Consider the following 14859-nt stretch of genomic DNA (forward strand, 5'->3'; position numbering starts at 1 on the left):
ATTGAGTGAGTGGGAGAAGAAGAATTTAGTGTTTTTCATTAGTGTACAAAGATGGAAATTATTACTGGATACAACTGTGCAGGTGATGCTGTCTTCAGCAGTTAATTTGCCAAGTGGACATTTTCTGCCTGAACTGATCAAACACAAATTACAAGCTATCCATAATGCAGAATTATACAAATGACGTTTTTATAGTTTAAACCCTTGCCTCTGAACTCTTAACTTCATGCATTAGCTGAAAAGTACTGATACAACTCAAATTGTGTGATGGAATAACATACCCCCAAAGAAAAAACAGATTGCAACTCTGTTATCTCATCATTAGGTGAACTTTCCTCTCATTGCAGTCAAGGGTAAAATTCCCACTAACTTCTGTAAGGAGCAGCTAAGCCAATGCAGAGCAATTTTGAAAAGTCAATCTGTGTGTGTGTTTGTGTATGTGTGTGTGTGTGTGTGTTTACCTTAATTTCCAATTTACCGGTTTTTGAAAAACAGTTCATCATTCTAATGATTATTTTAAATTAACAAGATATATATTAACAAATCTTAAGCTACTTTAACAATATTATTCAAAGGGGAATAATTATCTATAGAAGTTCATCGGCAGTGACACTGCATCGTTTTTTCCTTCCTAGTATGGATTAAAAATACTACAGTTTTTCTCTTGGTATTGTTCAAATACTTAGAAGACTGAAATATTAATAAAGAGCTATTATGGTGCAGATAAAAGATGCTGCGTATTTCTATAAAAGAAGCCAGTGCTACCGAGATGCATCCAGATGTTACGAACAAATCCAGGAGTTTGATCTTGCGCTTAAGATGTGTTGCCATGAGGAGCTGTATGAAGAAGCAGCTATTTTAGTGAAAAGGTATGTTCCTAAAGAGGATTCTGCAAAGGAAGATGACTATTTTTTGTCTTTTGTTGCTTGAGCATATTAAAGTAGGTTCTTCACAGATTTTGACAAGGGTTTTAGTTGGTGACATTACTTATGCGCCAAGATGAAATTCATTTGGTTTATGAGAACTCTCACCAGCTCGACTGTGGTAGAGAACTTGTCCCCTCTCCCCTGAGGATTTATTTCACTTGATGTCAGCCATGTCATATCTTCAGTTCTCTATCTAGACTTGTCTCCTCAACTAAATCCCTAAAGTAGATCTCACAGAAAGACTCACTCACCTAAATTTGTCCCCCTTGTGAATGCACGCTGATAGATTGCTCATAAAGGGTATTTCTATGCAGCAATAAAAGATCCTCCACCCTCACAGGGTTCCAGAGTTTGCATTGGGACTCAATGTCTACGCAGCAGTTTTTAAGCCCTAGGGACTGATTCCTGTGAGTCCAAGTCAGGTGGCTAGACCAGCCGGTGAGGGTTATCCCTGTGTAGACATAGTTTTAAGGAGACAGTTCAATGTTTTCTTTTCTTTTCAGTGTCAAGGCCTTTTTTTTTAAACTGCACAAGTAAATTCTGAAGACATTAATTTATTCATCAGATTTTATACTATTCATCTCTTTAAGTGCCTGAGCACTTCAGAAATATTCAAAATCAGGAATTGGTGGTTCCAAACCTGAGATGTTTGGGACCTTTGGATATCAAAGTCTTTATCATTTTTAGCACTTGGTATGTTCACAGCTCAGCTCCCAGTCTCCATCTGCAGCTGTGAGTTCTTTTAGCACTTTGGCAAATCAGATCCCAGGGTCTCTAGTCAGGCACCCATAAAATGAGGGACACACAACTGGCTACCACCCTCTGAAGTTTGGTTTAAGTGATCTGCTAGCATAATGTGGCTTCACTGAGGCAGGGACACAATACAATTCTCCCAGGTAGCATTCAGCTGTGGGAGTAACCTTTCTGTTCCTGCAGTCTGTTGCATTATTTGCTAGGCACATTCCAGCTTTGCAAGATATGAATGAGGTGTCCTAAGAATAACCCTGAATAACTCCCAGAAGAGGTCTGTCCTCTGTACTGAATGATGATGTGGAAGACATAGTATATGGTCATGTTATTAGAGTTTGCCTTTAATATATTGTGTATATATTAATATATACTATATATGTTAATATATTATAATATATATAATGTATATTGTGGGCAGGAGGCTGGGTGGAGCGAGGGATTAAGCTTGCTAAAGAAATATTAATTTTTGCTTTTCCTAATCTTTAGCACTTGACTTTGCAGCATTGATGATATTTTAGCAAAAGATTTTGTGTGTAATTTTCTAGGTGTTTTAAAACAAACCAGAAAAGCCCAAATTCTGTCATGTGGCATCATATTGGTACCACATAGCAGCTGTAGATCCACTATACAGACTTCTGTCAGTTGATGGAGTGGAGTAACTGGATAGCAACAGGAGAGTGTCATCTTCTGTCAAGACCAGCAGTAAAGGGCAATGGAGCACTTTGCTGATAGGTTTCACAGAGTGCAAAGGAGGGGTGAAAGGTACAAGTCTCAGTTCCCATTCCCGGCGAGAAGGTGTGTGTGTGTGCACGCGCGTGAGCTCATGTGCGCAGTTTGTCACAGACCTGTCTGATCCCCTCCCTCTGACCCAGAGATGGGTAATAATTTTTGACGGGAGGGCACTCCACTAATTGGATAAGTGGTCAATGGCCACACTCTTCCATGATATTGATGGGAGGGGGCGAGGTCTGGGATAGGCTTGGGGTGCAGAACAGAATGTGGGGTAGGGGTTTGAGGTGCAGGAGGCAGTTTGGGGTCCAGGAGGGAGTTCAGGTGAAGGAGGGGTTTGTGATCTGGGGCTGGGGTTTGAGTTCCAGGAAGGATGCAGGGCCTGGGAAGGGCTTATGTCTAGGAGTGCAGGGGTGCAGACAGTTTGGGTGCTGAACTAGGGCAGGGGGGCTGCAGGAGAGGTGCAAGGCATGAGATGGATGCAGGAGAGCATTATGACCTGGAGGAGGGGATGTAGGAGCTTGGAGGGGGTTGTGACTAGGGACAGGGTGCAGGGAGTTGGGGGAGAAGGGAGTGAGGTGCCCAGTGCAGGCTCTGGCTGGTAGGTGCTTATTTTAGTCAGCTCCTAGCCAGCAGCTCAGCTCTACTCTCAAGCAGGCTCCCTGCTTGCCACGCCCCTGTAGGCCACTCAGACCATCCTGATGTGGGAGGCAATGTATGTTCGTGTATTGCACACAGTTTGTGGGGAGGCCTCCGCATGCTGCCTCTGCTGCAGGCATGGCGTAGGCCGCTCCCATAGACCCATTTCCAACCAATGGAAGGTGCGAGTCTGTGGTACAGATAAAGGCAGTGCACCAAGGCTGATCACCTCTGCCCCGTGACATGTAGCAGTGCACGTGGTCGCTGCAGCCGGACACTCTCAGCATGCGTGGAGGCATATCAGTCAGGAAGCCTGCTTGAGGCTCCTGCTAGGCCACAGGACAGTGGTGGGCTGGATTTGGTTGGTGGACAGTTTCAAGCGGAGTGCCCCAAGGATTGGTTGTAGGGCTGGTATTGTTCAACATCTTTATTAATGACCTGGATTTGCACGCTCAGTAAATTTGCAGATGACACTAAGGTAGGGGAGAGGTAGATATGTTGGAGGGAAGGGATAGGGTCCAGAGTGACCTGGATAAATTGTAGGACTGGGCAAAAAGTAATCTGATTGAGGTTCAACAAGGAGAAGTGCAGAGTGCTGCACTTGTGACGGAAGAATCCCAAGCATTGTTATAGGCTGGGGGGTCAACAGTGTGGCCTTGTAGCCAAGAATGCTAACGGCATATTGGGGTGCATTAGGAGGAACATTTCCAGCAGATCTAGAGAAGTTATTGTTTCCCTTTATTCGACATTGATGAGGCCACATCTGGAGTACTGCATCCGATTCTCAGCCTCCCTGTATAAAAAGGATGTGGACGCATTGGAGCGGGTCCAGCAGAGGGCAGCAAAAATGATTAGGGGGTTGGAGTACATGACCTAGGAGGATAGGCTGAGGGATTTGGGCGTATTTAATTTTCAGAAGAGAAGAGTGAAGGTCCGTTTTACAGCAGCCTTCAACTTCCTGAAGTGGGGTTTTAAAGAGGATGGAGAGAGGCTGTTCTGTAGTGATGGATGGCACAACAAAGATCAGTGGTCTCAAATTACATGGGGTGATGTGTAGGTTAGATATTAGGAAAATCTATTTCACCAGGAGAGTCGTGAAGCAGTAGAATTCGTTACTTAGAGAGGTTGTGGAATCTCCATCCCTAAAGGTTTTTAAGTCACGGCTTGACAAAGTCCTGGCTTGGATGATTTAGTTAGGGATGATTGAGGGCTGGACTCAAGGACCGCCTGAGGTCCCTTCCAACCCTAGGATTCTATGATTCTATGATCGGAGGATTTGGTAGGCGGGATCTGTCCCAAGGGCCATCTTTTGCCTGCCCCGGGTCAGAAAGAACCTCAAGGTTCATTTTACCAAGATGCAGGGTTTGTTGTGTAAACTATCAAACCTCCTTTGAAAATCTCCATTGAAGGAGCTTCCACAGTTTAGACAATTAACACTTCACAGTAAAGTAAGTATATTCCTCAAACATCACAGTAAATTTTCATGTTTTGTATGACATATCGTGAAATCTTATGTTATGCAATGTGCGAATTTGGAAATAGCTCTTATAAGCTCTGTACTTGGGAATACTTTTTTTTTTTTTAAGAATAACATTTATGAATTATATAGAGAGAGTTTGAAAACTGGAAGTACTACAATTATTTTTAGTATCTAGGGCTTTATTTTAAAATGGACTTGCAAAGTCATCCATGTAAATTTACCATCCCTGGCACAAAAATCTGTTCCTTTGCTGTTAACGTGCAAAAATAGGTAATGGAAAGCTAATGATGATCTGCTCACCTGTCAGAAAACATTACTTTGTCCTAGGTGAGTAGAAAAGAAGACTTTTTGCAAGGTTGTAGTTTGGGTATGAAACAAGTTTACTAATTTACTGACATTATGTAACAGTAATTAGCCATTAGCTGAATGTTGGAACTGTTAAAAAAGGTAACTTGATCTGTCACTCAGAAGCAACAAATGGGAGAAAGATTTATATACCCTACTCTGGCAGATACATATTCTGTTAATCATAAAGTAATCAGTGTAAGCTTTTATTGGCAGTTACTAAGTTTGAGCCCTAAAGAATATTTGATATTATCAGGGTTTTTGTCTTACAATTTGGAGTGTTCATGTAATAGTTAGCATAATCATGAATCTCTCTTAATAGAAGTTCATACACCTCTGTTCTGAATCACTTTAATCTCACTTCATCCTTTTAAAGCAATATGTAGGAAGACCCACTGAGGTTCTGAGTTTCTAATCTGATTTCTGATTTGAAATTTTAATGGTTTTATTTCAGATAACTTTAAATTGTAATGAAATGATTTATAGCTCTTTCAAAATGCTGGGATAATTTTTCATATCTCAAAGACCTCTCATCACTCTGTACAACATTTGAAGTATGTCTGGAGAGGACCTGACTGGCACTGGTGTATTATCTCGTTCAGTGTTGTGTGATCATTTAAAAAAATGGTAGGTTGTGTCTGTTTTTTTTCATATAGGGCAGTAACATGACATGATGTATTTTTATTCCAGATATGAAGATATACTAAGGACGAAAAGGCAGCCAGTTTCCAAACTCTCATACTCAGCAAACCAGTTTTATTTGGAGGCAGCTGCGAAGTACTTAAGTGAAAACAAAACCAAGGAGATGATGGCAGTTCTCTCCAAACTCGACACTGAAGACCAGCTTGTGTTCTTAAAATCGCGTAAATGCTTGGCCCAGGCAGCAGACCTGTTGAAGAGGGAGGGTCGAGAAGAAGAGGCTGCTAAACTAATGAAACAGCATGGCTTTGTGTTGGAGGCAGCCAAGCTCACAGCCAAAAAGGAATTTCGAGCCTCATGTCTGCTCACTGCTGTCCGTATCAGCCAAACTAGCTGTTCAGAATTGGAAAACAGAGATGCTATCCTGGATGAAGCATTAGAGCTTTGTAAGCAAACAAATCAAAAGTCTGGCATTGCTGAGGCAACTTTTCTGCAGGGAGCTCTAAAGAAAGACTTTAGAAAGCTTGAAAAGGCCTTCTATAAGTTCGCACGTTTGAATCATTTTGCTGGTGCAGTGGAAGCTCTCTTTGAATTAACCCATTGTGAACCAACATACCAGGACATCTTTGTTCTGGCATGTTGTGGGTTAGAGGACCTTCTAAATCTGGTCAGAGCTCTCCAAAAAGCCACTACCAATGCTGAGAAAGAAATGGTCAGGTCATGTTTTGATTATTTTGGGATTTTGCCAATAGATGGCAGTGTTTGCCAGATGTCTCCAAATGAAGCTGGACATATCCTTCAGTTCTTGCCAGATGATCTGAGTCTGAAAGAGAAAAAAACTAAAGATCACTTCCGTGTAGGCATGGAAGAGCTAAAGTCTGCACTGAATAAGCACTTCCTCAGCCGGCTGTGTTCAATTACTCGCAGTACACTTGAGGAGAGTTACTCTGACATGTGCATGAAGTTCATTGCTGGCTTGACATGTGAGGATAAGGCCTGTAAAGATTTCCATCGACCTTTGTTGCGTCATGAGGCAAAGTCTATACTTCAGTGTAAAGTGCAGCTAGCAGCAATAAATGGACTGTTGTTACAGGCCAAAAGAGTATTCCCAAAAGAGCTGTTGCACGAATGTAATGACATTGATGAGCTTTTGACGGCAGATAAGTATACATTATGCAAATCTCTATTAGATTTCTTATTCCCTAAACACTTCCATCTGAGAGTGATGTCGGAAAACCCAATGGCATGCAAAGATCTCTTGAGACTTGTTTATCACTTTCCTAAACCTTGTAGGATGGTACTGAAGGAGTACATTGTATTTAAGTTTAAAAGTGAAAATGCCATAAACAGAAGAGAATCAACAGATTTATGGCTCAGAGCAATGCAAGTTTTCATCTTGTCTTCTGGTTATCCTGAAGAATTTGATAAGCTCCTTGCTAAGGAGGAAGATGATTATAACAAAGAACTAAAGTTATTAGAGACTAAACACTATGAAAAGGGGGACAGAGGCAGAGGAGGAAGACTCCGAGGGCTGGATGGCAGATATGGCATGTTGATACCAGATAAGTATTCTGAAAATGCCGAAAACACACACTTGTGTTTCATTCGACTTCTTGAGTATTCACTGGACCAACTTTATGTTCACAGAAATCCAGCAAACTGTAAATGGATGTTTTTCCGTTTTATGAATGTCCTTGTGAAGAAATGTGTTGAACCTCTGATTCCTAGCATAGGAAATACCGTGATGTTGCTGGAATTCCAGTATATTCTGTGCTGTGCTGTCCTGATGCGCCTCTGCAAAAACATTACTCTGTGTCTTCCAAAAAGTTACATTGCTCTCTTCCATTACTGGGAGTTCTTGTTCAGAAAGGAAGGCCTGAACAAAGAGGTGAGAGATACATTTTCCATCATACAAGAGTACAAACCAGAGGACACAAGTGAGGCTATGAAAGAATTCAGATTTCATCTCCTTTATGTTGCAGAGGTTTTGTGTGGAGCTAAAAACAGTAATTTCAATGTTCTTCTTGATGCTTTTGAGGACATTGATTGCATTACTACAGGGGAAGCAGAGCGCACAGTGGTGCTCTGCTTAGTGATGTTAGTGAATGCTGATCAAGTGCTTAGCCCTAGATGTAAATCCCTTCTGCATGAACACTTCCCTGAAATCAAGGCAAAGTTGATAAATATGAGAAAAGATTGTCCATCCAAAGTGCCTGAGAGATTAGTTAAGATCGTGGAACGAGTGAACGAGGCTGTAAATGTGAGAAAAATAGCAGAAGGCCTGCAAGAGCTGCTGATTGAACGAGATGAGGAGTACTTAGCTGACTGCCACTGGAAGTGGGACATGATGTATGCCAAAGGGGGAAGTGTACGGGGCATCTTTTATGAGCAAGTAAACCTAAACCGATTTGAGTCCTATTTGGATCCTTTGGAATTATTTGAGGAGCCGGAAAAGGAACTTGAAAGCGATCTCTATATGGAAGAGAGAGAGGATCCGCTGACAGCCATAGCATCCATGAAGCACCAGAAACAACAGCAGAAAGCTTATGCTAAGAAAAAATTGTGGCGTTTATTCCTTTTAGCCTATTATTGCATAAAATGGAAGAGAAACTCGTGCTCGAAACCAGATCCCATTGGCATGGAAGTGAAAGAATTGGCATCAGGAATCTTTAAAAAAGCAGATATTGACCGAACGCAATGTGACCTCTGTGGAGTCAAATTTATTCAGGGTCCTGAAAACTACTTCATCCAGAAAGAAGACTTTGAGAGAGAAGCTTCTGAAGCCATGACTCCAGCAGAGACTGATCAGGGAGGAAAGGAGAGCATGGAAAAGAGGGAACCTGTTGTGGCGAGTGAGACTTACATAAAGCACAAACACCTGGATGAACATAGAAATAAATACACTGCTTACCAGAATTATTTTGACTTTTTCAAAAGAAATGTTGACCCAAAAATATGTGAAGGGCTAGATGTAGTGGACACAATTGAACAAATTGCCTACATCAAAAGCTACTTGATAGTTAAAGAACATTTTCATGTGGTACAAAGAAAACTTCAAGAGAACATTAAGAAGATTTCTGATATTGTGGAAGATGTCTATAGGAGAAAAGCTTGGACTGATGGTAAGATTTTGTTGTTATTGTTGCCTGTGATGCCATGTCATCATTGCTTGTATGGTCTTGTATTTTAGGTTCCTTCAACATTTGAATACAGTAAACCCTTGATTTAACATACTAATGGGCATGGGGTGTCCGCTATTCCTGAAAGTCCGTTAAATGCAAGGGTTTACTGCCCACCCACCCCTGCCAGCCTCCTCCTGCCCCAGTCCTCCCTCCAAAAAACAAACAACAACAAAAAAACCCAAACAAAAACAAACAAACAAAAAAAACCTCTCAAGAAATAAAAACCCTGCCACTTACCGGACCCGCCACCACTGGAAGAGCCCTGGACTTTGCTGCATGGCTGAGACCCTGCCAGTGTGGCTGGAGCCTCCTTGCTGTGTGCAGCTCCAGGCACCTCGCAGCACATGGCTGGAGGAGCCTCGCTGTGCAAAACAGGCTGCCGCACCGCATGTGGACGGAGGCACCCCGCTGCGCAGCGGGAGGTACCTTGCTACACTGGCTCAAGCCACCTTGCTGCACAGCTGGAGGCACCTTGCTGTGTGTGGCTCGAGCTGCCTCGCGGTGCAGCCGAAGGCACCCTGCCGCATGCAGCCAGAGGTCTGCCACCAGAGCCACCACACGTTCATCCCACCAGGGCTGGGCCGCATACACGAGTGCCAGTCTGCCCATCTATGCACCCTGCCCCTGGTGGGAGGAACGCATGGCAGCTCCAGTGGAGGAGCTGGTGGCTCCTCCAGGCTGCAGCAATGTAAGCAAAGCAATTTTTTGGGGAGCTGGGGGGTGGTTTTTGAAACACCAGAGGACTTCAGGAACAATGGGGGGACGTCCCTTGTCCCTGAAGTCCGCTAAATCGCGGTTTGTAAAATAAGGGTTTACTGTAATGATGACCTATCACTAAGGAGAATGTGTTCTGGGACAATTCAGGGTAAGTATGGGAATGTGTGTAAATACTTTTGTGCAGCAGCAGTGACATAGCCCTGGTTTCTCCTTTGGCTTATTCAGATTTTCATTGAAAGTACTCCTGGTGGATCCCAGTGCAAGTGAATGGAGAATCAGGCCCAGATTGTTAAATCCTATTTGTGAAGAAAGATCTGTACTGCCTTTCAGTTTTTTTTCCAAATGAAAACAAGTTTAAAATTAAGAATGCTCTTGAGAGTCATAGTTTATTTATTTCAATTTTATATTTATATTTAATGAACATACAGAAAAATATTTAAATAGGATAATCAGCAGATAAAATGAGTAGTCTAACAGGGTCTCACGGTCAGCTCTTTTATTAAAGTCTTTTTTTTTTTAAACTATATTAGATGCATGATCAGCTGCTGCTATCATATTTCTGTGGCAGTTTCTAACTTGTCTGAAATGTACTTCTGGAAATACCTCTAAGGTTATGTCTACACTGAGACATTTAGAATCATAGAAGCAGAGGGTTGGAAGAAACCTCAGGAGGTCATCAATTCCAACCCCTTGCTTAAAGCAGGACCAATACCAACTAAATCATCCCAGCCAGGGCTTTGTCAAGAGGGAACTTAAAAGCTTCTAGGGATGGAGATTCCACCTCCTCTCTAGGTAAACTATCCCAGTGCTTCACCACCCTCCTGATGAAATAGTTTTTCCTAATATCCAGCCTAGATCTCCCGTACTGAAACTTGAGGCCATTGTTCCTCATTCTGCTGTCTGGTCACCACTAAAAACAGCCTCTCTTGATCATCTTTGTAACCCTCCCTTCACGTAGTTGAAGGCTGCTATCAAATTTCCCCTCAGTTTTCTGTAGAATAATAATAAAAGAAAACAACCTGAATCCCTCAGCCTCTACTCATAAGACATGCGCTCTAGGCTGCCTCTGCTGGACAGTTTTTATTGTGCCATTGGCCTTCTTGGCTACAAGGGCACGTTGTTGACTTGTGTCCAGCCTCTCATCCACTCTAATGCCCAGGTGCTTTGCTGCAGAACTGCTGCTTAGCCAGTCTGTCCCCAAGCTGTAGCAGTGTTTAGGATTCTTATATCCTAAGTGCATGACTCTGCACTTGTCCTTGTTAAACCTCATCAGACTTTTCTTGGCTCAATCTTCCAATTTGTCTAAGTCACGGTGGATTTTATTACTACCCATCAGCATATCTACCCCTCCCACTAGCTTAGTGTCACCTGCGAACTTGCTGAGGGTGCAATCCATCCCCTTGTCCAGGTCATTAGTGAAGATGATGAACAAAACCAGCCCCAGGACCACCCCTTGGGGGACTCCACTTAGTACCAGTCCTTAACCTAACATAGAGCCATTGATCACAACCCCTTGAGCCCAACTACCACTAATTATTTACATACTTTAATGGTAGATTTAGCTACAAGATCTTATCATCTGCGGTCTTTGTTTTTCCATCTCAGGAGAACAAGTGCATACAAGTTTATGGTTTGCTTAAGGTTTTTATGTTTATTTGAAAATGTTTTTATTAAATCTGTAACATCACAATTCATTAAACAAATGCAGTGACACGCCTGCACTGTACTGAACCTGCACCTGTAGAGTTTTTGGGGATTAAAGAGAGAATCCAAGGAATCGTCTCTCTTGTGTCATGCTCAGTGCTAGGCAAAACATTGACCCTGAGTTCAAGCTCTGTGCATGGGCTTTCTGAAATGGACAAGGTGGTGGTGTGGCTATGACTGTCCCCCTGGGTCTGGCAGTGTTGACTGATGTGCAGAAGCATGCATTCTGTGTCATCTGCCATGGGTGGTATCTTGGTCCCACAGCATGTACTTCTGGAATTCCCCAAGAGAAGTTCTTGTTGAGTCATACAAAATCTTTCCTTTCAGTGCAGCGTGGTCCTGTGACTCCTTTTCTTTAGTATGGACTGTCTCCGTAAGTCGCTCTCCATACCTCAGATAATAAGCACAATCTTGGTGTGTTTAACAGTTATTATCTGTTTCAGCTGAAGAAATAATGGCCAAGCCTGTCAGCAGTTTATCTGTTAATCTTAATGATGCCCGTAAGTTGCTGAAGAACACTGAGTCGCATATGGTAAAGGGGGAAGGTATGTCATCAAATTGTGCGAGTCTCTATAACTCCCATAAATTATACAGTAGTATTTTAATTTGTGCGGTGAGATACTCACCTTCAAGGTTTTTTTCAAGGCCCCTACCATTATTGCAAACCCAGAGAGGACTGAGGAGGCTGTATATGCAGATAACTGTGGGTCAGATGTGTTGTTCAGAATGCGTTGTCCCTATGAAAAGGGAAGGGAAATGGAGCTTTTTCCACTACAGACAGCAGAGTTTGTTTTGCAGTGGTATCTGAATAACCCCAGTTTTGAGGTCAGTCATGTCCAATAGGAGTGATCTTTTTTATGTTTTTTAACATGTTCTCTTTTTAGTCTGGGGACAGGACAGATGGATGATAAGTCAAAGGAAAACAAAAAGATCTGTTCATGTAAAATATTCTTTCTAAAAGATGTCATGATTTGCATGTGCATCTTTCACAATACTTAAGATTAACATTAAGTAAGGGAGTGGTTCTATTAACTCTGTTGGGAGTAATTACAAGCTTAAAATTAAGCATGTACCCAAGTTCTGCATTAGGACTCTAACAATTCTGATGTCTGTTCAGAAAGGACACAATATCCAGTAATAAAGTGTTCTGTGTATTGTGTTGCATTGTAATCTAAAGCTGTGGTATTAGATCAGTGATTTTTGATTACAATAACATACCATTTTATCCTTTGACAGTACAAAGAGATTGTTAAAATATAGTGTGAGTGAGCTCTTAGTTCTACAAACTGCATTAAAGCCTCCTTCCTCTTCTCTTCTGAAGCCAATGGTGAAACACTTACTGACTCCAATGGTAATAGAGTTGGGTCCTGAGTATCTGTCAAACATTCACAGGAGGAATCCAAGAGAGAATTATGTGTTTTGACATACACATTAGCCACTAAGGTTTGTTTTTCTGTTCTGATCAAAACTTAATAGAAGAAAAATACTTTATAAAAAAGATCTCATCATCAGTATTAACTCTGTGCTGAAGAGCTGTTAATTTTAAGTTCTTCAATGCAAGAGGTATACTAAAGTCACAGAGAGACTGAAATGTTTGTGCAAACATTACTTGTAACAGATCCATTCGTTGAAGCTAAAGGGTCTACTGGAGAAGGGTAAATATTTTAACGCTCTGGAAGAAGCATTTGTTCTTAATGTTGCTATCATAAAATGTAAATATTCAGGAGGAACCTGCTAAGAAATTATTACAGTTAAGAGAGCCATCAGAAAAACTTTTGACTCCTTTCCTCCTCCTCCTCCCCCATATTTACCTTCAGTAATAGAATTTCATTTTGATTTTATTTCTTTAGTTGTAATTTTTTATTATCTAAGGCTCTGGATCACCAATTTGTCCTTATTCAGCAAAGCACTTTAGCACATGCTTAAGTCTTATTGAAGGCACTTGCTCTTAAGCACATAGTTAAAATTCCATACGACCCTGACCTAAAGCCCTTTTTTGAATCGGGGCCTAACTAAAAAGATGCAAGTGAGTTTTTGTCATGTCTTTAGGAAAAGAAAGTTTTAATCTTATACCCTTTTGAACAATTTGTTGTTTTTTAAATAGGTTTTGCGGATGATAAAGACTTCGAAAATGAAGGAGAAGATGAAATGGCAGCTTTTGAAGAACTATGTCGTAAAAAGCCTTCCAGAAAAAAAGGAAAACATCGAAAATAATAATTTGAAAAATATGCAGATGGCTGTCCCACCCTGAATCACCCATAATTTAGGAGTAAAATTGTTTAAGGCTTTAAAATAAAAAATGTAACAGGATAGGGTCAGCAATGGGGAGAAAGTGAAAAATACCAGCCAAGATTTTTACTTTTGGTTGTTTTTAATCATTTATTGTGGGGGAACAAATTCCTAACTGCTTGTAGCTATTTTATAAATTTATGTATTGTAAAAATTAAAATGTGACAGGACAAACTTTAGGCAGAACCAAATGGGGAACTCAGAAGTGACAAACGTCAGCATGTAATTTTGGCCATGCCTACACTAGTGAGCTTACAGTGGCACAGCTGTAAAATTGTTCATGTAGCCGGTCCATGCCAACTGGTGAGAGCTCTCCTCTCAGCATAATTAAACCACCTCTGATAAGCAGCTGCAGCTATGTTAATGGGAGAGCACTTCCCACCAGAATACCACTGTCCACACCAGCGTTTGCCAGTGTAACTTAACATTGTTCAGAGGGATGGAGAGTTTTCAACTACTTGAGTGTGATGTAAGCTATGCCAACAAAAGTGCTAGTGTAGTCTTGGCCTCACTAATTTAAAATGAGCCAGTGGAAAGAATGGCACTTTTTTGCCTCTACTCAGGGGTGCTTCCTCACCAGTTCCATTCCCTTCTTTTAATTTGCATCTATCTCTACATCCTGCTGAGCTGGAACACTCATGGGGAAGAAGATTTTTGATGTCTTTTCACGAGTATTTTAACATTTTTGGACTCTCAAAAACAGTTTGTCCCTGGAGGACGTGGTTTCAAATAGTCGTCGTAAATTAGCCAGCCATTGAGCATTCCCACTTTTGGAGGAGCTTAAATCTCCTTGGGGATACCCTTCTATTAATTCCAGAGACAGGAATGGTGAGTACAGAGCTTTCTAAACGCATTGGTGTTAGTGTTTTATTATCATTATATACATCTCCAGTTAGAAGTTTCTTTTTCTACTTGTTCTTGTGATTATGCTCAATACATATCAAAGATGTTCCTTTGATCTTAAAAATTGTTTATACTTTTGTGTTGTTTTATAGATTTGACATGTCAAAAAGAAACCACCTTTGTCATGTAGATTGACATTTTATAAAGCCAACAATGTTGATGTTAGTCTGACACTGTCTCATTTTTATAAATTGTTTTGTAAGGGGTGCATATGGCCGCTCACATGCAAAAGGGCGGCGGGATTTGGTGCAAAGAACAGAGTGTGTAGTGGTGCTCACCACCACTGTACTTTCTGACTGTTCACAGCTCCATTATAGATTCTTAGGTTGTGTTTTGTGTGTTTAATGAATGTGTTACTATGTGGCTGAGATACTAGGTTTGAAAAATATAACTATTTTTCATATATCAAATTGTTTTAGTAGTCACCAGACCTATCAAGAGAAACTTGGGACCCGGGGACATGTCCACAAGGCCCCCTCATTTCACTTTGTTTACACAGACATTAGGCTTTTTGGGGTGTGGGTGGGGTGTATAGCAACTATGGGGGGCCCAGTTG

General features: G+C 41.4%; 1 protein-coding gene across 2 annotated transcripts in view; it reads left to right on the forward strand.

Moving 5' to 3' along the window:
- Positions 1-14468, forward strand: part of TRANK1 (tetratricopeptide repeat and ankyrin repeat containing 1) — an 81064-nt gene extending 66596 nt beyond the window's left edge. For both annotated transcript variants that reach the window (XM_074988184.1, XM_074988185.1), the window contains exons 22-25: positions 724-869; positions 5560-8630; positions 11555-11656; positions 13216-14468. In XM_074988184.1, the coding sequence (XP_074844285.1) occupies positions 724-869; positions 5560-8630; positions 11555-11656; positions 13216-13325 (3429 nt within the window). In that variant the 3' untranslated portion in view covers positions 13326-14468. The remainder of the gene's footprint in view (positions 1-723; positions 870-5559; positions 8631-11554; positions 11657-13215) is intronic.
- The last annotated feature ends 391 nt before the right edge of the window (positions 14469-14859 follow it).

The sequence above is a fragment of the Carettochelys insculpta genome, chromosome 2 (genome assembly GCF_033958435.1).
Source record: "Carettochelys insculpta isolate YL-2023 chromosome 2, ASM3395843v1, whole genome shotgun sequence".
In the NCBI taxonomy this organism is placed as follows: Eukaryota; Metazoa; Chordata; order Testudines; family Carettochelyidae; genus Carettochelys; species Carettochelys insculpta.